General features: G+C 39.8%; 1 protein-coding gene across 5 annotated transcripts in view; it reads left to right on the forward strand.

The window, feature by feature from the left end:
• Window positions 1-25,387, forward strand: part of mid2 (midline 2) — a 143,990-nt gene that overhangs the window by 83,801 nt on the left and 34,802 nt on the right. For 4 of the 5 annotated variants that reach the window (XM_042418711.1, XM_042418713.1, XM_042418710.1 and 1 more), the window contains 2 exons: window positions 13,068-13,133; window positions 14,915-15,010. In XM_042418711.1, coding sequence (XP_042274645.1) covers window positions 13,068-13,133; window positions 14,915-15,010 — 162 coding nt within the window. The remainder of the gene's footprint in view (window positions 1-13,067; window positions 13,134-14,914; window positions 15,011-25,387) is intronic. The other variant, XM_042418714.1, reaches the window with a different exon arrangement.

A 25,387-nucleotide genomic window follows, 5' to 3' on the forward strand; every position in this document is an offset into this window, starting at 1 on the left:
TACACCAGAGATTATGTTCAAATAATAAATAAGAATGTAGGTGAAGGACAACAGGTGGAAATGGTCAGTTTAATTTTGAATCTAGAAAACATCCAATTCTAATTTATTGTGTGTACGCTGGACTTTGTCCTCCCAATTCTGACATCACCAATCTGCAAGAATGTCCCTGGAAGCTTCTGTTTAGCTCGGGTTTCGAAAAGGAAGTTCAGCTCTCCAGGGAGTCGTACGAAGAGGAATGTCTGCTCCAGATATCGACGCCAGAGAGCCAACCATGCAGAATTGTGGGAACGCAGGGAATGTGTCTTTCCTATTTGAGAGGAGCCCTGTTACCATCGTGCACACACTGTCCAGAGTGGTTCCCCGCACTATAACTCTGGTGTCTGGCCAAATCAGGACTGCGCAGCAGTGAAGCTGAGCCACAGCCAGGGTTATGTGATTTTGCAATAGGGCTGTCATCCCTTAAGATTTTTCATTTCCCTAAGTAAGCTGAAGCTGGGATTCTCAGATTATGAATCCACTGTGTTGTAATATGTCACAGTTAGAGTCAAAGCAATACATCTGAGGATGACAGAGTCTTTATGTGTATGATTATAATCACAGTTTCTCATCCTGGTGCTATTGTCTCTGTCTCTCACATTTGCTTTTATCCTCTGTTCCTCGTCACAATCCTCTCGCTGCTGTGTCCATCTCATTTTTTTGGGCATCCTGCCAGCAGCTGGCATGGTAACAGGTGTCATATATAGATGTTATGTAGCTGCCATCAACTCTAGAGTTACATGACCTCATCTATAAATACATGATAGTGACATGATTTACTGGCCTGCTTCCTTAGCCCGGTCAGTCCAATTAGATAAGGCAAAGTACAGTAGAGATAGAGTAAATCACTTTGCCCACCTTGGAGGAAGCAAAGCCATCTGTTATGGTGGACAGAGCCGCTTTGATACTAATAGAGACACTTTGTCTTGTCACTGACCACCGCCAGCCGTGTGTGAAAGGGAGGAGGGGAGTGTGTGAAAGCCTTAACAAGAAGTCCTCCTTATTGTGCATTTTTGTACAAGCGTGTATACATTTTGTCTGACTTGTTTTGTGCATGTTGCCTTCTGTAGCCCCGGCAGATGAGAGTCGGGGTCTTTTTCTGTTCTACATCTGAATGCCTGCAGGGCCCAGTGGGAGGTCACACTGTGGTGGGCAAGATAAAAACGCTTCAGGGTGGAAATCTCGCTGTTTCTCTCAAACAGGTCTCTGGATGACATTAACTACTATCACATTCAATACCGTGGAAACTGCAGCAAACATATAACGGCTTTTTCCCTTTAAAACTCCAATTCTTGTGTTGTTGTTTTTTTCCCTTTGCCCTTTATGTACTGCAAGTATTTTTTATTCCACTGGAGTACAGAGCTCAGGGAAGCCATTCAGTGAGTTATATGGCTATCCAATAAGACTGTTTTTTTTAATATAAAGGCAAGGAAGTGAGAAGTATGTGTGTGGCAGATTGAGTTAAAAACCATGTTGAGATCTGTCAAGATAAACAAGAGAGGAATTTTGGTAAATAGGCAGAAGCTAAATTTTAGACGGCAGTAAGCTAAACTTTGAATCATAGTTGCTTTACACCAGAGCCTCATAAATCATGAGTCATTATGATATATTCTTTTGCATTAAGATGCGCTTGAGCAGGCGACAGCACCTCAAGTTAAATGTCGACCGACACCATGATGTGGGCTCTTCATGTGTGTTCATAAGCACATGTGAGCATGAGTGTGTTTACCCTCCTGCTGGTAGCACCGGTCTCATATGCTCACAGAGTTCACTGCCTCTGAACCCTCTCACCCCACAAGAAATCAACTGTGTTGCTCATAACCTTATCACACTCTGGCAGAACCAACCCCCATTTCTGTAGTCCGTGAGCTCAGATGAACTTCTCTTAGGGTTTTACTAGAAGCTGACAAGTGGAAAGTGGAAAATGGAAAGCGTCAATCACACTGGATTATTGTTCCTGTTACGTGGTTGAAGGTTTAAAAAAAGATGACGCGCACAGCATGAGCATCAGGCTCCAAAGAGAGAGATCAATTTGTAGAACTTCAATTATTAAAGATCCGATATCATTTCCAGCTAGGCTGCTATTTGCTGTTGTAACTGAAGCTGCTGTGTTACAGTATTTCTGCTCCGTTTCTTTAGGCAACTGTCCCAGTAAACCACTTTAAATTTAAACTGAGAGAGAGATAGCACTAAGTCTTAGAGACAGGATTCCTGCTGTCACAGTTATTTAGCTTTTACAGTCTTAAAAAAAAGGCAGAATTAAGAAGTGGAGGACAAGAAGATGAAGGTCAGGGTTAGGGGAGAAATGAGGGAAGGGCGAAAGCTGACATTGTGGAAGAGCGAGGACGAGAGATCAGAAGTGGCAGGCAAGAAAAAGCAAATAGTGGGAGAGGTAAAGAGAAAGAGAAGCTACAGTGTAGGGACTCCATTATGTCGACATTCAGGGTGATTCACTCATCATTGCTTGAGATGTAAAGGACAACCATTCACTTAACCAGCCTCAAGCAAACCCGCAGGTGAGGCTTCAGCTGTCAACACAGTCCATTTAACAGGAAATAGTAAATATGCGTCTCAATATAAAAAAAATGTTTCCCTATTGACATGTAGTCTTTCTTTTGCAGAGGTATTTACTTGACAGTTGATTGATGGTTGAAGCAATCAATAGTGAGATTGTCATGGGACAGAGGAGGAGAGGTAATATAATTAAGTTAATTATCAGTGTCAAATGTTTTGAAAGATTAAAGGATATAACCACTGTGAAATGAGTCTCAAAAGACCAACAGCAAGTAAAGTTCACTCTAATTAAATTGCAATATAGGTGAGGGGAGGGGGAAATCTGAAACAGAGAGAGGAGCTGACAGTCCCATTGTACATGTTGATGCATGCATCCAGATGCACAGAAAGACAGATTATGATGATAAGAGGATGATGAAAATGATGGTGATACCATTCCTAGAAAATCCCTTCTGCCTCCAGCTTGAATCAGTTGCCTCTTCCAAGCAGCCTTGTCTCAGAAGGGGGGAAAATGGGTTTGAGGTGCATATACCAGCTCAGCCAGGAAGCTCTGCATTTCCAGTGTTTCTGAAGTGCACCTGAATTTTCCACAAGTGCAAATATGCTGCAGTCCATGTGTCAGAAGTGAGATTATCTGGCGTGTCACTTTGCTATGAGTGATATGTTAAAACACCGTCAAGGACTCTCAAAGCTGTGGGGCCGCGATGAAAACGTGTACACAGCTCTGAATCATCTCTGTATACCAAAGGGAATAAAAAGCTAATGGTTCCCAGTCGTTCTTTCCCAATGGCTTGATGCTGAAATGAGAAATCTAATGAGAGCCAGCAAGCATAGTGCAGAGGTGACAAACCAGATGTTAATCAAAGATGGCACAAAATATTAAAATAGCCTTGGAGACTACTTAAAACTAAAGATATGTGTATTGTTTTGGTATCATATCAACATCTGTCTAATGTCAAACTGTCTGTTGCAAGAGGATGACAGTGAACTTACGCTTCATAGTAAAAACCATCAGTATTCATTGTACTCTGAGAGCGTAAAAATCAACACTGTTCCTCTCTCAGGTCACAACTTTTAATTGAACGGCTCCAAATAAATGCAACTTTTCTCCACAGCTCTATCTTTCTTCCTGTGGCGCTTAAAGGCTTTAAGGGGAGGTTTAGTGAGAACAAAAAGCTTGGTTTCAGCACAGCTTTCTTTTTGGATCAGCTAACCAGGCACCACTGACAGCTGTACTTATCTCACTTCTGTGGCGACGTCTCACGCAACGCTGGGTATGGTTCACAAATTAAAGAGGATTATGTAACTTAATCAGGTACACATCCTGATTGTAAAGTAAAATACATTGGTATGAGACTCATGAAGCCAATGTAGAATTGCAAAGTTGATATGAAATCACCTCTGAAATCTCTGGTTCCAGTAAGTGAAAAGTAATATTAGGTAGTTATATGCTTGTGCATATATTTATCTTGGGATTTTCTGCTTTCTCTGCACTCAGCTAACTGATCTTGTTGTCTATTTTTTCTTTGCAAACATCTTCTGCAGCAGCCACTTGTTTCTGTGTGTCAGCTGTGGTTCTCATTATGTTGTTATATTTATGAGGATATACATGGCACGTCTCTAAGACCCCTTGTGGGTGCTGCTGACCATGCATTTCCACTGAAATAGAAACTGTTTTCACTTTTTGGACTAATCATACAGTTCACCAAGATTTACTGTATGTCAGAAATGTCAATAAAACAGGTTCATCTACTCCACTTACAGTAGTTCCACACACTTTGCTTGTTGCTAATATTCATGTTACTATTTACTAATGAGCGTGCTCTGCTTTTTCCATCACACATCTCATTTAATTTCAATTAGTTCTGTGTTTTCACAGCTTAACATGTGTCAAAGTAAAACTTTATAGGTTTTAAATAAAAGCATAAAAGTCCAAGAAAGACTTAATTCTTTAGGGGGCAGAATTGGTGGATTTTGTAGCCATGGTTTGTTGAAAATATGTTGGTATTTTATTGAACATTTTTCATTGTTGCAATGAGTCAGAGGATTTTGGAAACACAGAGCCAAGCAACAGCCTCTGGGTTCCCATCAGTCAGAATGACTCAGACCCAACACACAGCTCTCACTATTATTGCATTTTTGAAAATAAGACTAAATGAATAACCGTGTCATATGAATATACCATCGAGCCGGCAGCTAGATAATTGTATTACAGCCAATGAAATGTGGCTGCGTGCTGACTGTCTGTCTGTATGGCTCTCTCTTGCTGTTAGGCACTCTTTCCTTCTCTGTCGCTTTCTGTACCTTGTCTGGTTTTTCGTGCAGAAGCTAAGCAGGCGTTTTGGCCAAATTAATGTGCAAATTTAACATCCATTTGCAATGGAAACCAATCTTGAGGAGAAGGGGACCGTGAAGCTCATCATGCTGCAGGCTGCCACTCGGAGCTGGTGCCGTGGGAGGTGAGCGCAGAGGAAAGGGGGCTAGTAACAAGCCATGAAAATCCTGCCTAACAAGCTGGGCTGTGTCCTTATTGTCATACATGGCAACTATTATAAGTCTAAATACTGTATTTCCAAAACATTTACAGTAGATGGCTTGTGTATTTATCGCTAATAACAAAACTGTATAAAAAAAAATGCAAAAATACATATCAAGTTTGCTAAAAGATTGTTTTCAGGTAGTCCCTGGCCAGATGTTACATACAGTATGCACCCTTAAAAAAATGAAGATGTTGTTATACAGTATGAGATTGTTCTGTTGTTTGCTGTAGAACCAATTTGCCAGACATTGCAAAAATAACCAGCCAGCTTTTTGTAGATAATGCTGTGCGGTTTCCAGTAAGCAAATGGTAAACACTGAAGATTTTTTGTTGTATAAATAAGAAAAATGGTCCCTCAGTTCCACTGAGGTCAGAGGTGAAGGTTATTATGTACTGCAGGGATTCACTATGTTGCTGAAAGATGAGATGCTAATTGACTCAAGAGACTGAACTTGGATATTCTGGTTGAACCCGGCCACCCTGCTGCCAATCAGAGCCTACATCTTAAGATGTGAAACATACCCTACTGTGTTTCCCCTTTAATGAGTTCTCAAACATTTTTAGAAAGTAATTTATTTACCATCTTACCAAGGGTTAGAAGAGGAGATCAATATTAATTCCATATCTGTGCGCTCAATACAGAGAAAGCTCTGTGACTTGTTAAGCCTAGCTTAGCACAAAGCATGAAAGCAGGGGGGCTGCAGATATCTGCTGCCTATATATATATATATATATATATATATATATATATATATATATATATATATATATATATATATATATATATATATATTTCTTTCTTTTTGGGATTTGTTTACATCTGTCACATTGTGTTGCCACTTTGTGTTATGAGTCCAGATATCATTGTGACTACTGAGGTGTGGACTCTGGATATGGACACAGATATGAGTATTATCTGCTCGGCTCAGGCCTACTGAATTGTACCTGTGCTGCAAATACCTTGATATGATTCAATGTTGTCATTGTTTGGACAGTTATCTGTGGGTGGGAACAAATAAAACTCAGAGATGCAGGGTGCATCCTGAGCAGTATTGTCTGTGCCAGTGTTCATTTTCCTTCTATCTTGCAATCTAAGACTGTGTACCTGAGATTGCAGTCACAGATTAACAGATAACACATTTATGAAGCTGGACTCTCTGTTTCTCTGGACTTAACGACTATCAATATTGCTAATTATCTATAAATCACCTTAAATATTGATGTTTTATTCTCAAACCATGTTGCTGCTCTGCAATCTATCTCCACAAAACAGTCTAGTTGAGCCACCATGATGATAATGTCTTTAGTCAAGAGTCACAGTGGCTGGCTACAGCTCGAATCTTGAGGACAAGACTATTTCATATCTAGCCCACAGCTACTAGCTCCAACCTAATGATATCATCTACTGTGGATAAGGCTGGATGTAGATAACAAGGATTTGTTATGAGCTGCACAGCATACTGCACAACTCAGATGATGAAACTATTTTAAAGACACACACATACCTGCCGGTTCACAATATGCTGTGCAATCTGGTGTCTATGGGATGGGAGTAGTTCACTAATCAATGAAGGGATAAGAATTGCACGAAGACACTGTGTGACTCTGAAATAGCTTCAGATAGATAAGAATTGCAGAAAGAACATGACAATGTCTATTATATCAGTCAGATTTTAATTTAGACTTCGACATTGTCTCTGTAAATTCCTCACAGTATTTATCAGACATAGAGGCCAAGTCATTACATGTCTGACAAGCTGATCATATATTCTATAAATTCCTTTTTTTTTTTAGTAAGGGTACATGAAATCATCCATACCACATTACCTTTGAAACAGTCATTTAATTACAGTAAAGAAATTCGATCATGGCTACATATAAATATTTTTAACAAGTCTTCAGAATCTGAGAGGTTGTCATTTAAAATTAATTCTACTTGTTTGGCAAGTATGCCATTTTACTTATGAATGAATAGAATTCAATTTATCATTCAGTATTGGGTGAATTATTCTTTCATAAGAATATGGCCATCATGCTCTTCACCTCCTAAATATTTGAGAAAATCTAATTTTCTACACTTTTTTATTTGACCGGCTATCCATGTGTAGTAAACCATTAATTACAATGTTCCTGACAATTTAAAGGCATTGTTAAACCACAGCAAGGAGACAATCACAGTCATGCATTTTTAGCAGCAGAAGGTACCTTTCTCTAATTTGCAGACTCACATATACTCTTGGGGTCTTGCACTTTACTCATCCAGTGTCAGACAGAAATGACATCAAGCTTGGTGGAACTTTAAATGAGCACTTGGAGTTTTTGGGTAAGTTTTTCGTCAGGCGCCACTGTGCTGTTGGTCTCATTATCAAGTGACTGACAGCTAATTATGTGGTATCACAGGAGCAACACAACACCTATGGCATCCAGTGTGACTGCCTCATCAATGTGTCCATAGGAAACACAAAGAAAGGTGTCTCATTTGTCAGATGCTTATGATTAATATACCAAAAACCAAACTAGTGATTTTGGTGCTGTGTATTAATGTTAACAGAAGTGACATTTGCAGCACTGAGTCATATAAATGAATTCATTTGATTCAAGGAACTTTTTCTCCTCATTTTTAAGTCTTAATTTTGTTCCTTGGTCTGCTGTTTCTACATGCGCATTTGTTATATTCAGTCAGCATGCATATTATTGTACGATAGTTACCTCAAAACACAGGTGCAGAGATATTGATCATATTGAACACCAGCCAAGCAACTCCTATATGTGGTATTTTCCTTTCTCAGTATTAATCCATGAAACTGGATTGCACTGTTCTATCAAGACCTCAGAGTAGGCAGATTGAAATGAAACAGAAAGATCCTTTAAGCCCATTCAAACATATCACTATTTTTCTACTAACCCCTCTTCATCTCAGTCCCGGATCCCCTAATCCACAGCATTAAATTCCCATCTCTTTACGTTCAAATATCACATTATCCTTCGCCTGTAATCTGATATGAAATTGTCTAATAAAGTCCTCTAGGAGTTTGGGAAATGGTCAGGGATATGGCTTTGATTTATGCAGCATCTATTTCTGTGTTTGCTTGTATTTGAGGGGGATTTTTTTTCTCTTTTTCATTCTTATTCACTCTGTTCTCTCTTGTTTTTTTAGTAGCCCTGGGTTATTCTGTCCCTGACCCAAACAGATAATTGGGAAGCTAAAAGCACAGTCGGGCCCATGGGATGTCCAAGAGTCTTATAAACAAAATCAAAAGCCAGCTTGTGACTGGGATCCCTCGCTGCTGTTCAGTAGTCATGACGATTCATTATTCCCTTTCAAACCTACAGAGAAATGTCTTGATCGTAATCTCCTCATGTGGCTAAAAACTTGAATTACTATTGGATGCATGTCCATTTAAGATGTTTTTTTCTCATAATAAGCCTTGAGGGAAAAGTGAGCAATTGGGATCTGTAGGCCGAGTCACAAGAGAGTTCGACTACGGCTGCAGACTTGTCCTTTCGTACCCCTTCCTGCCTTCCTTCCCCTGTGTTTTTCTGAGCAACTTTATTTCAATTCCCCCGCAAAAGACTGAAAAATGAAAGTAAGCATCTTCTAGCTTTCTGCTTCCATTGATCATTGCACCCCCACTGTTTCAAGATCCCTTGAATGTTCATGCAGTTACTTATTGCTTGAAGGTCATCGAAGTTCATTCAGAGTTGATTTTTCTCCATGAGATCTTTTTCAGAACTACACAGTAACACTATGAAAGTAAATGTCTTACATTCACTGTTATATGTGAATTTATATTCATGTTGCCTTGAATGACCTCAATGCACAAAGCCAAAATATATGGTTGGATAGCTTTTGTTAGTGAGATACAAACAAAAACTGTTAACATTTTAGCTAGCTTTAAGCATCCCTATTGGTCTCATTAATTGGGCCCCAGCCAGCGGGTCATGAGACAAGCGTGACTCCCCGTTTGTTATACCCGACTACAATTCGCCGGTCTCAAGAGTTCTGCCCTATGGAATATTATCCTCAGACAAAAACCCTGTTTCCCAGAAGGCTTGTGTTACTGACACGTCCAAACTCTGAAAAGCCTCTTGTTAACAACAGCTGTAAAGTGAGCTCGTTCTATTCTACTGCTCTTTCTCAAGTTTAATCTCTCTCTCTCACTTTCATTTCTGTCTCTCTTTCTGTCCCGTTGTTTCTCTCGTGCAAGGGGGAGGATCCTGAATTAATTAAAAGAGTAAAGGACTTTGAAGTTGGACACTTAGCCTCGGGGCATTCTGTTGCATTTTTTGTTGTTAAGTTAGTCATTGAGACTCAGAGATTCTGCTACTGGTCAGTGTCATCTTATTAGGCAGCATAAAACCCTTTGTTTTCCCCAAAAGTCAAGTATTTTTTAAGACTTAGAGGACCTTCTTCTCCTTCTTATGTCTTCTTTTGCTGTCTCGTGCTTTTCTGATTACATTCTTGAACTTGAATTTGACCTTCGATGAAATTCCTTTTAATGTTCCCCTATCGCAATGTAATAACGTGCTGAGTCCATGCCTTAGGTTGGGGAGTAACACATTACACTGTAATTGGATTACCATTATATGATTTCAGAAAGAGCCAACTGCTAATTTGTCACAGTTACTACAGAGGCACAATAGTCAGGGTGCAGGAACTTTGAAGAAATAAGTTGATGGCTTCTTGGATTGCTCACATTATTTTATTTCTGTATTTGGAGCTCCGTGATGTAATTCTGTGTAATTTAAAAAGTGGTTTAGCAATAATGTAAATGGAGTTGCAGTTGCAGATTTATACTGTGACAGCAGGCTCAAATGGGGGTTGAATGGGAGCTTCATAGACCTGCATCATATGTGAGTCTCCTGTATGAAAGGTAATAGGTAAAAGATTTTTTTTTTCTCCCACAATCCCTCCCTCCAGTCTCAGCATCTACTATAATATAAAAAGGGATCTGTCCTTTTTTGTTTCAAAGAGAAATGTGATCATCTGTAAAAGCATGAGACCCAGGAGCCCTTCAACACAATGAAGTCATATAAGGGGGTGGTGATCTAACCCGAAATGATGGGCTGTCAGCAGCTGCAGTTGTAACTGTGCAGAGACGGACAGAATAAGAACTGAAGTAGCGAGACACAGAGCGAAGGAGGAGACAGAAAGTCAGGTTAGAGGAAGAGGAGACGTACTGCAGAAGAGAGAGAGAGAGGTAGAGGGTGACAGAAAGACAGATAACAAGGGGAAACAGAGCCACAAAAGAGACAGAAGACTGAATTAGAGGGCAGGCGAGACTGGAGCTACTCTGCCAAGCTGCCCCTCTCAGCACGGGACTTGTGCCTATTTCCATCCCATCAACCCCCTCCATCTCTGTCGCACTCTTTCTGCTCACTTTCATGACATGCCACATCCAATGCTGAATCAGTGAATGAATGATATTACCTCATGCTAATACCCCTGCCTACCCGAGCAAGCACCATCATGTGCCTCAAGCAACTGAAATACTGTTTGGCTTTTATTTCTTCCTCTCTCCATTCAAACATGTCTCCCATCGCTCTCCCATCTTTTAATCCGCCCTTCCTTTACTCAGTCTCCCACCATCTGTTTTCCCTGCCTCTCTCCCTCTCTGCAATTGTCTTTTTTGTATTTATCTCCATGCCAGTAAATATACAGGTTGAAGAGTTTTTAGATCCCAGCCTGCAGCAATAATGAAAAGCTATTAAAATATAGTGGTAAAATTTCCCATAGAAGTCAAGTAAATATCTCTCAGGAACCGGTTACACCAGGTCTTTGTAAGTTTATACTAGCCTGGCTAACTGTTAACTAAGTTTCATGCATCTTTAAATTAAAACGGGTTGCACCGCACAAATTACTCCTTGTGCAGAGAAGAATTAGTTGTTAAATAATTACACACAGTAACTGCCTGGTGTAACTGTTGTAGGGCTTCAACTAACAATTATTTACATCATCAATAAATCTGTCGATTTTGCCTTGATTATTCAAATAGGGCTTTGGTCTATAAAATGCCAGAAAATGGTAAAAAAAATTGATTCCCAAAGCCCAAGATGATGTCCACAAATGTTTTCTTTTGTCCTGACCAACAATTCACCACCCAAAGATATTCAGTTTACTGTCATAGAAGACTAAAGAAACCAGAAAATATTCACATTTGAGAAGCTAGAAGAGAATTTGGATATTTTGTCTTACAAAATGACTCAAAATGATTAATTGATTATCAAAATGGTTGACTTACTAATCGACTAATCATTGCAGCTCTAAACTATTGCCTGTCGAACTGAACTAATTGAATAAGCTATTCTTGCTTGCTAATACATGATTCGTTTGGATTGAAGAATAATTATGTAATATTGAAGACATATCTGACCTGACAATTGCTGTTTGATAATAATGTAAACTGGGAAGATTTTACAGTACATTTCACAAAATACATATCCCAAATTACAAAGCATTGGTTAGGTTGGCATAATTGGATATATCGGACCACTCAATCTGAACTGCATGAGTACAAATAAATCACATACAGTATGTCTCTGTGTGAATGCACATTTATATAAAACAACCATTAATAAGGATTAGTGTCATTTTTCTTGGAAGGACAGGCTTGGATTGGCAGTTAAGTTTAATTTATCTCTCAGCCCCCTTAAATGTTACTTTTGTAACATTTTTTATGCTACAGCTCGTGATGCAGCAAAGACTTCCTGCAGTGATTTACACAGGTAATTGCTTTTGACTGGATGCACCACAAATGTCTCCTAGCATCCAAATAACACATTGTTATAAGCTTTAATGGTGCATCCCAATTTAGTAAATCAGTTTGAAACTAACAAGTAGTTACTCAGAACTCAGAAAGGAATTAGCTGATGATGAATAGCTGGTGCAACCCAATATTGATGTCTTTTCATTTGCAAACAGTTGCAATAGCTGCTCTAATATGGATTTAGACTGAATAAGCCATCATGTCATATTATAAAAGTGTTATCCCAGTATAACTTGCAATTTTACCACCTGCTCCGTCTCCATCTATCCAACACTGCTGGCACCTTCTCCCACCCGTCGTGCCCTTATCTATCTCCATTCCTCCCTTTATCCACATTTCTCTTTGCTTCCTCTCTCAATCTCTTTCTGTCTCTTAGTGGTTCTCACCGTCTTTGATGTCCATTGAGTGTTTTAATGAGTTTGTTGTTGACGGTTGCTCTGCTTCCCCTTCTCTCTCTCTGCCATTCGTCCTGCCTGCTGGGTTTAAGCCACAGGAGTGCCAACAGAAGTCAGGCAAAGCCCTATCTACACACACTCACAACACACACACACACACACAGTATATGCAAAGACTTTGTGTGGTCACTCATAGGGGGGATACACACTTTCACACGCACAAAGGTTTAGTGCCTTTAATAGCAAATGTCATCTGCACAGAAACACACGCACATCTCTGAAAACACAAATGCTCAAATGTGTAGTAAATGTATATATCCAGATACACCTACACACACACATACAGACACATGCAGAAATGCACACACATGCATGTATGTAGAGGACAGAGGAATTTGTTCCACTGCAGTCTCATGGGAGGCAGCTGTGTTCTGATGTATTAATCATCTTCGTCTCCAGCTTGCTAATTAATGACCCATCTGTCCCCTCTCACTGATGTTCCACTTCAAACTCCCTCATACACAAACATACACACACACAAGGGTGCGACACAACAACCAAATGCTCGTTCCACTGATGTAACTCCAGCACTAGTTTCAGGGAAACAAATATTAACAGACACTGCGAGCCACACAGTCTCATCCACATCCAAGACCATGCATAAGACCATAAGAAAAGTATTTGTGTGGCAACTTTGTCAGGGAGGAGCTCTTATGTTTAGGTGGCAGACACTGCGTGATCAGACCAGTAAGGCTTGTCTGTGTGTGTGTGTGTTTATGTGTGCACTTATGTGAGTGTATGTGTGTGTGTTCATAGGCTTATCAGGTGAGCCCGGGCAGAGTGTCAGATGCGGTAATGGAGGCTTCAAAGACAAGCGCTGCGGTGAGTTCCCTGGCTGCCTTTTACCAACCCCCCACCCTCCTTCCCCTTCCCCCCTCCCCCTGCTGCTGGGACCTAGAGAGGCAAACAGAGTCAAACAGACTACAGGCAGACAGAATAAATCAGATTGAGCGACAGGCAGAAGAGATATCGGAGAGCAGGGAGGCTATCTGACAGACAGACAGACAGACAGACAAACAACAGACAGACTGAGGTGCAGTCAGACAGTCAGAGTTGTGGCCAGGTGCTTGTCCAGCCCACCTCCCTTTCACTTGCATGAGTAGAGAGCTACTTCAAACAGCCGCCGCTCGTCTGCTGCTTTGTTCTGCTGTTCTCTTTGCAGCTGTGGTTGGTGTTCTTGTTGTTGTTTTGATGCCCATCGTTGCCGCCGCCATCGTCGATTTGCTTTCTGTGAACGGCAGTTCTATTTCTGGCTCACTACTTGCTTGTTTCCATTTTCATCTTTTGTATATGTGTTTGACTGAGTTTATTTATGTGTGTGTGTGTGTGTGTGTGTGTGTCTTTTGTTTTGCATTTGGCAGAGAGTCACAGTTAAGGGATTGAGTGTTTGATCATTAAAATTGTCAGTGTTGGTAGATGGTTTCATTTTACATATGGTTGTTTTCATGGCTTCAAAGTTAAGTATGAGTAGGACAGGTAATTAAATAACAACATTACACATAATACAGTATGTAAGCATTACAAAGTATATTTTGTTTCAAATGCTGATTTCGATGTACTGAGGTGTCACCCTAAGCCTTATATTTACTATAATATTTTGCCTTAATTTGAGCTATAAATTTAAAAGAATAAACACTTTAGGATAGAGTGTTGTGCTTTGGTTTAAACAAATACTTGCTTCACTTTTTTGATGACTTCATATTGTGTGTGTCAGTGTACAAAAAGTGTCCTTTAGTATTTCAACCTGCTTTCATTATGTTTGGGCCAATATTAAGCTCATTGTGCCATTACCAGTGTGGTTCAGTGAAAGCCCTCCATCCTGCAACCATCCTGCATTGATTTTACCAGGACCACCGCAACATTTTCTGAGTCATAGCATTTGGACACATTTACTGAACTCTGATCTGAAATGATCGGTAGCCAAAACAACAGCAGACCAACAGCAGCAGTCATGGTTGAATACTTTTAACAATAGGAATTCTGATCATTTGTAAAGACTAAAGTCTGATCACTAAAGTTATAGTACAGTGTTATGAAGTATTATGTGTATATTTTCTGTAGCTTATCCCGTCTTTATAGTCACCATTCTTATAGTATCACACATACAGTTTATCATGTGTGTCATTTTATTGTCAGTGCAGTACTAGTATAACCCTGTTGCAGGTTCCTCACAATTAACCTCCTTTTCTTTTTCAGTATAACTGTAAATACTTAAATGATGTACCTTAACCAGTATGTATTGGGTATGATGTTGATGACAGAGCACTGATATGATGGACTTCACCAAAAATGTCCTGCCAAGAGCATCCTGTAACTACAGCAGACATTTTTTCAGAACAACAACAACAACAACAACACCAACTACTACTACTGCTACAAGTGTGTTAAGAAATAAAAAAAAATGACACATCAATCTAATTTTGTCCAGCTGTCACAGGTGTGATCTTTATGCATCTATAATCTGGCCTGTGCTGTCCATGCAAACTGTGACAGCTACATATGCTAATGTTCAGTCTTGTTCTCTTGTTTCTGGTCTTCCTCCTTTGCCCTTTGTCCCTCCTCCTCCTCTTCCTCCCCTCTGCTCGTTCCTCCTGTCTCAACAGCAAACCTTGGAGAACAACCTGACCAACCTGGTGAAGAGAAACAGTGAACTGGAGAACCAAATGGCCAAGCTCATCCAGATCTGTCAACAGGTTGAGGTATGCAACATGTTTCTCAATGTGACAGTAATCAAAAAAAAGACATGGTGAGATTCTCAATTGATCTCCATAGCATGAGACTGGAAACCCGGTTGGTTGGGTGAAAGATGGTCTCTTGACATCTCATAGCTCCCCTGCCACACCACAAAAGCTACCCTGGATTTTAGCTTAAGCCGATTTACTTCCTCATCCAACACAATCAATGCGTCAAGCTTCAAAAACAATCGCGTAAGAAGCATAAGGCTTCAGTTCTTGGTTTCCTGGTCTATGAATAACTCTGCAACACACAAGAAAGACAGTTTGGAGGGTTGAGGGCATAGCCTGCTTTATTCTCACTCTCACTCTCTTTCCACCAGAGAAACCATGAACACCCAAGTCTGTCACTGCTATTGATTGTGTACAGCTTGCTGCCTCTGCCATTGGCGAGCGCTCTGATGCCACGCTTCTAACTCTTTGTCTCTCACACTGGAACACTTGTGATTGAAGAAGTATGGTGGTAAAAACTGAGCCTCAGTCTCTTCCTTTTTTCCTAACCTCTCTCCCTACTTCTACGGTAGATTGTGGTTGAGCTTGCAATAGAATCAGCACGCCATTCTTTCGGCTCCCATCATGCGCTACTGATCAAATATTGATTAGTCTCAACACACAAAGTGAATTTCTATTCCTTATAGTGGATTCATAAAAGGTCAGCATGGCAATGTTGTTTTTACACATTTTACATTGAAGAATTATTACTTGAAAGCTAAAACAGGATTAGTTATACCAGTGAAACAGGACAAATATATTAATAATAACTTAAACTTTTTTAATTGGTTCTTTACAATTACTAAAATTTCTTTTTGTAGAATAATCTTGTTATCATTGGCTGCTGCAGTGCACTGCATTAAAATTAAAAACACAAGATACTCGTTAGGTTCTCAGTCGACCTTTTGTATTTTGCCGATGGTAGCACCCCAGACAATCTGACTCAAATCATGACTCAAGAACAAAGGATGAACTGGAGTAGCTCTCGGCAATCATCCAGCCTCAAATTGTTTAAAGGGATGGTTATGTAATTCAGACAACTTCAAACATTGAAATGACCACTTTACTGTGGGCAAAGCTACAACCACAAGCTCTCGTATTACTTACAGTACTTTTAAGGTGCTAACAGCTTAATGTAATGCTTTTACTGTGTCATAAACTCAGATTTAGTGCCACTTCAAGGTCATCTATAACTTGTAATACAGTTACATACCGCTCTCAACTTTAGTTTCCATGCATCTCACTGTGTTGAATATGATTTTTAGGATGAATTACTGTCGCAACACTCAACAGTTTAATTCCCACTGACGCCACCCATACAAGAAATTTATCCTCCCAAGTCAAAGCAGATAAGATTATCTGTCAAGTGGCATATATCTTAGAAGTGGAAACTTTATTTGACTTGTCATAAGCCAATAATGTTTCATGGCTCACCCTCTTCAATTTAGCGACAACCTTGGAGGAGTGTTTGCGCTGTCCTGTACTAGCATGAACCCATACCTGTCTGCAGAAAATTATACCTCAGCCAGTCTTGTCACTGTTGACCTCTTCCATTTGGCTCATGCTGTGATTTAATGGAGGGACTGTGTGAAGCCAGCCAGAGAGTACTAATGCTTAGCCATCAAGTGTTGACTGCGCCGCATCACTGACATGCGCATGCACAAACACACACACACACACTTTCTGTCTTAACGCACTCACTCTTAATAAACACCATCATTTTCTCTGTGAGATTTGACATTAATGGCTGCACCAGAGGACAAATGCACTTTGGCGCAGCCATCACTCTGTGCGCAATTCAGTTCTTATTAGCTAGACCTGACTATTTTCTCGGAGTCACTCTGAGGTCCATGAATAACAACTCATGCAACTCACCCAATCAAAATTAAATGATCGCTGTGTGATTCATTAAGTACAGACAAACTGTTTCAGCAACAGCGCATGGAGAAAAGAAAAATGTCTGTCTTCTTTTGTCTCTGTCTGCATACCAATGTTGTACTACTGCCAACAACAACAACAGAATCTCATCACTTATTCATCAAGCAGAAATGAGCGATTGCATGGGGGAGAACATGCTCCACTGATTCATAAGCAAATTATCAAGAGAAACTATATGTTTTCCCTGTTTGCACCTATTCTGACCTGTTCTCCCATGTGATGTCAATGTCAAAGGGCTAGTTTAATTATTAATGGGTGGGATGAGGGAGGGTAATGTTTTCAGGTGAGTGCACATTAATATGCAGTGGTTCCGGAAGAGGAGAGGAGGACAAATGAGGAGAATAAGACGGGAAAAAATGGAAATGTTTGGAAAGTAGAGAGGGAGGCGAGCATCAAGGAAAAAAGAAAGGAAGTGATTAAAGGCAGAGTTGAGAGAGCAAGCAGAGGAAGAAGAAAAAAGGATGTGCGTGTTGGCATGACTACGAATAATCTTTTTTGACCCAAACAGATACAGGCACTCTGTGGAAGAAAACGCTCAGAAATAATGCAATACAACACAGACAGGGTTGTTTTTTTTGTTTTTTTCTAAGAGATTTGATGAAGTGAGAGACGTGCGTGCAAAGTAAGAAATCTCTGAAGGGCTTTGAATGTGACCTGGATTCCTCTCTTCCTTGTTTGCATCATACTCTATTGGTGCTGAAGATATGATCAAACACAGTGTGAATCAGATTCCAGTGTGTCAGCTCACAGAGCAGCAATGCAGCCCAGTTCTTCCGAGGTTCTCTTCAGGGAGTTATCTCTTCTTCAGTCTTAGAAAAGATACATTGACTTGATGCTGTGTTGGATGTTTCTTTCTTGGGAGGCCTCTTTCCTTATCACAATATTTGGTGTGGGATTTTTAAATCTGTTATGCATAATGACTGTCAGAATAAGAATGGATGGCATGATTTGTGAGCATTTGCAATGATTGTTGTAGAGCTAACATCTACTCAATGCTGGGTAGCTGGCTGGATGTTAATAGGCAGAAGAGAAGAGACACTAAGTTAGGTGATTTAGTGAAGAGCATTACCCAAAAACTACTTTGGTATTGACTAGGCAGCTGTAGCTCAGGAGGTAGAGCGGGTTGTCCACTAATCAGAAGATCAGTGGCTCGATCCCTGGCTCCTCCAGGCCGCATGTTGAAGTGTCCTTGGGCAAGATACTGAACTCCAAATTGTTTCCGATGGCTGCGCCAGTGGTGTGTGAGTGAGTGTGTGAATGTGCATTAGATTAGTTCCTGATGAGCAGGTTGGCACCTTGCATGGCAGCCTCTGCCATCAGTGTATGAATGTGTGTGTGAATGGTGAATGTTTACATGTATTGAGTGGTTGGAGACTAGAAAGGCGTTATATAAAATGCAGTCCATTTAGCACTCCATTTACTAGATGTTGATGCAATGGCAACTGAAATGTCTAAGCCACAGTGAAAGCTGAGACGATACTCACAGTCATGCAAATATGTTACCTCTTACCTCTAAATTGTTTATCTCAATCACAAAATATATTTTAATACGCCAAAATATTATATTATACTCATTTGTGCTGATATGATGTAACATTTGGCACCTCTTGATCATCACTGTCTGCAAACACTTTCCCACATTTTCTTTCTTTCCTCTCTAACAACAGTCAGCTAGCTCTAAATGATGTGTTACCACTTTGTTTTGTTGAGTTTCACATTGAGTCCCAATTTAATTCCAGCCACCATTCTATAGCAGCATTAGTTTTTCTCCTCTTCTTCCAATGGACATCTCAAAGGATAGACAGTGATTTTTTTTTCAATTTCCATTGTAAAAGTTTTGAGTAGATTTCCACTTAATTCCCAAGAAGCCTCCTCTTTCAAAATTACATAATATCTCCTTTAAGGCTTGTACACTTGAGACATTGAACTTGTAACTTTGTCAGTGTGGTGAGGTTCTTGATTTAGCTTTAATATCCCTCAGCAGCTCAACAGTTGATCAGATTTTCTTTCTCTTCTGACCCTTTCTCACCTCATTCTTACTCTTTATGTTCAACAAACCCTCCTGAAACAGAGATTGTGTTGTGATGAGGCACACTTGCTGGCAGCTTTTTAATGTGGGCGCTCCCTAATAAGGCGTAGGCTGTCTAGCTCAAATACTGTATGTTACGGTAGGGAACACATCGTCCAGACACAGTTAATGTGGAGAAAGCATTGTTTGAGGAAGCAGTCGATGCAGCAGCCAGCATTTCCAACCCCTGGATATGTGTTGCCAGCTGGGAGGAAACTAAATTAGCCCACTGTTAAGGTTATGAGTGTATGTGTATTAGGAATGACGGAAAAAGGAAAGTCTCACATCAGACAGAAGCCTATTGGGTTTCAGTGCTTAGACATGTATGTCTGCTGATTAAACAATGAGCTAAAAGTAATAGCCAAGACCTGTCTAGGTTTATGTACACTCAACCTGATCCCACTGTGTACAGAATATGAATCAGGTGCATGGAGATGGCTGTAATGCTGCCTAATCCTTTGTCTCATCTCGCCTCTCTTTACCTTTCTACTACCATCAGTGAGATCAAAAATCCCCTGGTGTTGTTTGCTATATTTCTAAAGCCATTTGCAGCGTTGCTCATAGTGGTGCTCTTTTCATTCTCATATTTCAGCCGTAGATAGGGACACCAATGTAGTGGGATAATGGAATATAATGAAATTAAATTCATGTCTGTATACAGTCACTACTGCAGGTTTTAACAGATGGACTCAACATGCTTTTAATTATAAATGTATATATTTCTTAGGTTTTAGCTACACAAGTGATGTGGCTCTATATGGCAATGTTGGTCGGTCAGACCACCACTTTGGTCCAGACTGAAATATCTCAACAAATATTTGATGGATTGTCATGACATTTTGTACAGACATTAATAATGCTTAGAGAATCAGTTTTGTGATCCACTGACTTTTCATATATGACCACCAGCAGGTCAAAATTTTCACTTATCCATTAAAATAAATCCTCTACCAGATGGGTTGGCAAAGAAGTTTCTACATTCATCATTCCCATAAGATGTATCCCAATGACTTTAATGATCTCCTGACTTTTCCCCTAGTGCTGAGGTTAACATTTTTGGTTTATAGTTAAATATCTTGACAACTGTTAGATGCTTGCCATGAAATTTAGCTCACACATTCATGTTCCCATCAGGATAAATTGTAATAAATTTGGCGATTTTCTTCTAACACCATCATCTGCTCGAATCTTTGGTTTATGACCAAATACCTGCAAAACTAATGACATTCCCATCAACCTCAGCTGTTCTATGTGGTTACTGCTAATTACCCAATTTTAGCTTGCTAACACGATAAACTATGAGGTATGAAATGGCAGCAGCAAAGTCTGCCTGAAACAAAGACAGGAGCGTTTAATCCTGATTATTACAGACTGGCATAACTTAACAAAATATACATGAACATAACTTATATACACAAGTAACACTCCTGCCACTCAGTCCAGTCTTCATTAAACAAGGAGAAAAGTCTGAGGGTATCTGGTGGACTGGTGGATAATGGTAACTAAGGGACATAGAGCCAGACTGTGACATGATCATGACAGGCTTATGTACACAAAAAGTAGACATACACTTAAATCTATGATGATTAATGTTATCATCTATGATAAATGTGATGATAAATTAGTAATTAATGTTATGCATGGAGTTGGAGTTTGGAGTTTCTCCGTTGAAAAGTAAAAGAAGACAAAAGGTTAAAAGTTTAAGAAAGTACATCTGGTTGGCACATAAAAGCTCAAACGAACGCTTTGTCAGCCCATTTTTAAATTCATTGCCAGTAGAACAGCTCCAATTATCACCTCTTTATGACATAACATTCATGATATATGTCTAGCAGTTGCATTTTCTTTTACTCTATTGCATCCATAAAGCTATTCTTCCCTGTTTTAGAGCCGGATGCCAGTTGGTGTCATAAATCTCTGGGAACTATTGCAGAATCTGTGGACAGCGTCAGAGATAAAGCTGTCTGACTGAATTCTTGCATCTCTTTGAGCAGATCATGTCTGAGTGAAGGTGGGGTGGGGCAGCGAGAGAGAAATTGAAGTGGTCAGTGAGAAGTAGACAGAATAGGAACCGGTCAAACAAAGGTAGAATAGAAAAAAGATGGAAAAAAGCAAAGTAGAACAGGAGACAGGAGAGGCTGATGGGAGTGGAATGAGCATAGAATTGATTCAAGATGTGAGGGGTTCGGTATCAGCAAGAGGTTAACAGCTGTTCTGAACCTGGACCAGTCCTAACTTAGTTTGAATGGGATCCACTTTGGCTTGAATAGGTCATTTTGGGAGCCATACCTTCCAATTGTCTGCAGTTGTTGTCTACAGTTGTTACCCCAGATGTCCACATTTTGAAATTGGAATGCACGACCAAGGAACGGAGGGTTTGGTTGCACTCAGTATTACAGCATTAATCAGGATATTTTTCCAATATATGTATATCACAATGTGTCAAATGTTTACATGATCATTTATGAAGTAATCAAATGGAACAGCTTATTTGGGACAGTCATTTTTTGTAATAACGATAAAACAATACGATCATATCACCACAACATAATTCTACTGAAAGTCAGTTGGAGGCTAATCTTGAATTATCTCCCAGCACTAGTGACTATAGATTGGACTTTGCCAGCAAATAAAAATGATCTGTGGTGATACCATTGGTCTAATTTGTATGAATAATTTGTTAGATATGACATTAACAGGCGTTGACATTGTTTTTTCTCAGAATTATGTAGAAGTCATTAAACTCTTAACCCCTGTCTTCCCCCTCAAATTTCCTTTAGAAAAACTTTTCACACTGTATGAACTTTTACATACGTATGTATACATTCTGTATCTATCCATTCCAACACTTTATTGAAGCTATATAAAGCATACACTGAATGACATATTAAATCCAAGACACTGTGTTTGCATTATATCAAATCTAATTCAAGATATCATACAGTATGCATAGAGTAGGTGTTTGAAAACTTTGTGATCTTCATAAGAATATAAAATAAAGTTGTGTGAGTTGCTTGTTAACACAACATGAGTTTGTGAAGATGTGCAGTTTAAGAAGAAAAATTGGGATTTGCTATGTCAGGGTGGGCGGATAATTAACAGCGTTTGCCAGGGTCTGTGATGTTATTATGTTGCTGCAGCTTGACAGTTTTTTCTGACAAATGCACATGGCGTTATAAAGACTGAATGAGCAATGCGACATCATTAAAATCCACATACGCTATTCAGTTCATTTATCTGGAGTCAGCAGATTTTCTCTAAATCACAACATAATAAGAGATTACATTGTGGAATTACAGTATCAGGCGAATTTAAGAGGCAAAGACTTGCCTCCTCATTTTGAGCCTGGCTCACCTCTGCGTGATTGACAGTGTCTGAATGACTGGCACTCCACGCCATCCGCTGCTTGGCCACATACATCAGTCACTTCATTATTTGCTGAAACAGCACAGAGTGGGTGGTGAACATGGTGAATGGTGACTGTCATTTGAAGCTATTAAAAAATGCAGCTCCATACTGTAGCTGTTCATTTTATTTTTAGCTCATGAATAATACAGTACTTGTTTTCATCATATAAAAACATGAGTGAATAAACTTAATCTAGACATAATGCTGGAGCTGAATATATGAGAGCATACTGTATGTCCCCAATGTAACCTCTCCTGTAACAGAACCATAGGGTGAGAATATTCTTCCAGATTTAGGTTTGTAATAGATAGCTTTTTTGATTTAATGATTCTGCTGTCAGATTTGTGTGCTTTGTGTACTGCATTTGGATCATAATGGACTACAGTAGATTTGCCTATTTAATACTGTTCAGTTGCCAAGTATTCCTGCATTTTATCTTCTTACCTAACAGAGTGTAATCATGACAGCTGATGCCAACATCCGATTGTGATATTTGTAAGCTTTCTTATAGGCTTTATGAGTTAATGACTGGATGGGACTTAGAGGGGTGCACTTACTGTAAATGCCAGCTGCATTATTGCAAGATAATGGTACAAACAGTACAGTAAAAATAGAGAGCCTGTCCTCACAAGAAAAGCGACACAATAGGTCATAATGTCAGTCACCTAAAACGACCTATAGTTACGTTTGAGTGACAGACGCCATCTAGCGGCTATAGTAATTATGACCAGGCTGAAGTGGCGCAGTTTAGATGACGTCTACATAAGTTGAGAAATTTCCATATTTGGAGGTGGCCGGTCGGGTGGATAGTTAGATCCTAACGTGCAAAAAGGGGACTTAGTGGACTGGAGCTTCAGGAGACCATTTTTCACTTACTGTTTACAACAACGAGCCAGGAAAGTTTTTTAAAAACTATAACTACGATTGCTGTGGTGTTTACTGTTGCCATGACGACAAAGGTTTCCTAACTTTAAGGAAGTAGTAACTTTAACCCACACCACATTTCAAGTGATCATTTTAACCCAAACTCAAATTGTAATCCAATCATTATGCCCATTACTGCTGATAGGGGCCTGTTTACAAAATGCTCCTATTGGTTGTTCTTGAGTGCATGGTCAAATAACCTATGTGGTTGTTTAATTTGGAGGACTTGTTGAAAATAGGATGAATGAATAAAATATTCCAGATCATGTTGGCTAAATTTGTTTGTAAAAATTCCAAGAAGAAGTTATAATCCCAATTAGTTTGCTAAGTATTGTAATCATAATTTTTATCAACTATTAGTCTTAGGGAATCTGGAAATAAGATCCCTTTATGAAACTTTCTGGCATCTTACATTAGGTCCAGCTGTTTTCCTGTCGTCCTCCTCAGTGTTTCCACTCATTTTCACAACCATTTTCATAGCAGCTGGGAGGTCTTTGACAATGAAAGTGTTTTCAGTCTCGCTGTGGTTGTTCTTCATATATTCCAATAATAGAGCTACTTTAACGAGGAGTTGGCACTGTGATTTCAGTGCACCTGCAGAGTAGCCTCATGAATAGGGAGATGTGCAGTGGGTGACAGTGTTTGTGTAGTCGGGAGTGGATAATAATGTCAGGAGCGGGCAGAGGAGGAGGAAGAGGTTTCGCGTGAGGTGACAGAGGAGGAGGACGGAGATGAAGATTGTGTCTGTAATTCTAAGCTGCCAAGTAGCTTGGTTGTAATTCACAGTGATCCTGGACGGCCGCATTTATCCTGCTTAATTACTAACCTGGAGTCATAAGATGGCTCTTTGCAGAATTAATTGTGTATATGTGTATATGTGTGTGTGTGTGTGTGTGTGAGTGAGTGTGTGAGTGAGTGAGTGTGAATAATGAGGCTTAAGTGGTTCGGCGTGTTGTAATGAGCTTTGTGGAGTGATGAGTGGAACTTAGTTGTTGGGGTAAGTAGTTTGAAAGTCTACAGTATGACAGAAAGTCACAACCTTGTAAAAATAAATCATGTCATGTCATACTATAGATATTTATTACCCATGTGTTTTTTCTTCTTTTAAAATGTATAGAAGCAATATTCATATGTGGTAAGACAAAACCTGATGACTTCTGTTCACATTGAAAATGTCTCTGGTCACAGTGCATTCTCTGGTATATTATGAGAGGTGCCAGCTCAGCAGCATTCCTGTCACAGTCAGTGAACTATAGAAAACACTCACCAGTTCTTGTGTGTCTGAAAAGGCTCTAGCACCCAGTCAAGCTGTTATAGCCCCAGTGCTGTTTGTGAATATTGGTGGCCTTAAAGGCCATCCTCGTTGGCGAGCCTCTCTTTGATGTGTGAGTGGAATTCCTCCTCTCCAGTGGGCTTTTTCTAGGTACTTCTGAAGTGAAAGCTTCCAGCAGTCATCACACTGGGGTGTTTTCTCTCCCGAGTGTATTCTGAAGTGAATCTGTAATTTTTCTGATGCTCTGGCTTGGTTCCTGCAGACAAACTTGTGGTGACTCCTGTCATCAGTGTGGAGTTGCACTAAAAAAGTACAACTCTGCATACTATGAATATAACTTTGTGGCAACTTTGTGATTTTTTTATCTTAGATAGTACATGGAGCTTTACATCAGTGTACAGTTTCTAACTCGGTGGGAAACCAGTAGCCATGAGTGAATCCTTATTGTGACAAGTTACATTTCTCTGGATGAAGAAAATGTTCCCACCTGTAGGGAACGCATACATGCATGTATATGGTTTGGTTTTCTGTGCTCTTCAGTGCCTCAGCAGTGAAGTTGGAGAAGTTCCTCTGAACGTTTTTCTATTGAACTCATGCCCCAGCTGCGATGGAAGCTATCAGTCCAATTATTCTACAGTTGGCAGACCTGTTGGTAGCAGTTTAGAGTGACAATTTAGCAAACACCCTTAGTGTTTCAGTAACACCCACCCACCCACACATGTTTGAAGTTGGCTGTTCATTT

Source organism: Thunnus maccoyii, chromosome 8 (genome assembly GCF_910596095.1).
Source record: "Thunnus maccoyii chromosome 8, fThuMac1.1, whole genome shotgun sequence".
In the NCBI taxonomy this organism is placed as follows: Eukaryota; Metazoa; Chordata; class Actinopteri; order Scombriformes; family Scombridae; genus Thunnus; species Thunnus maccoyii.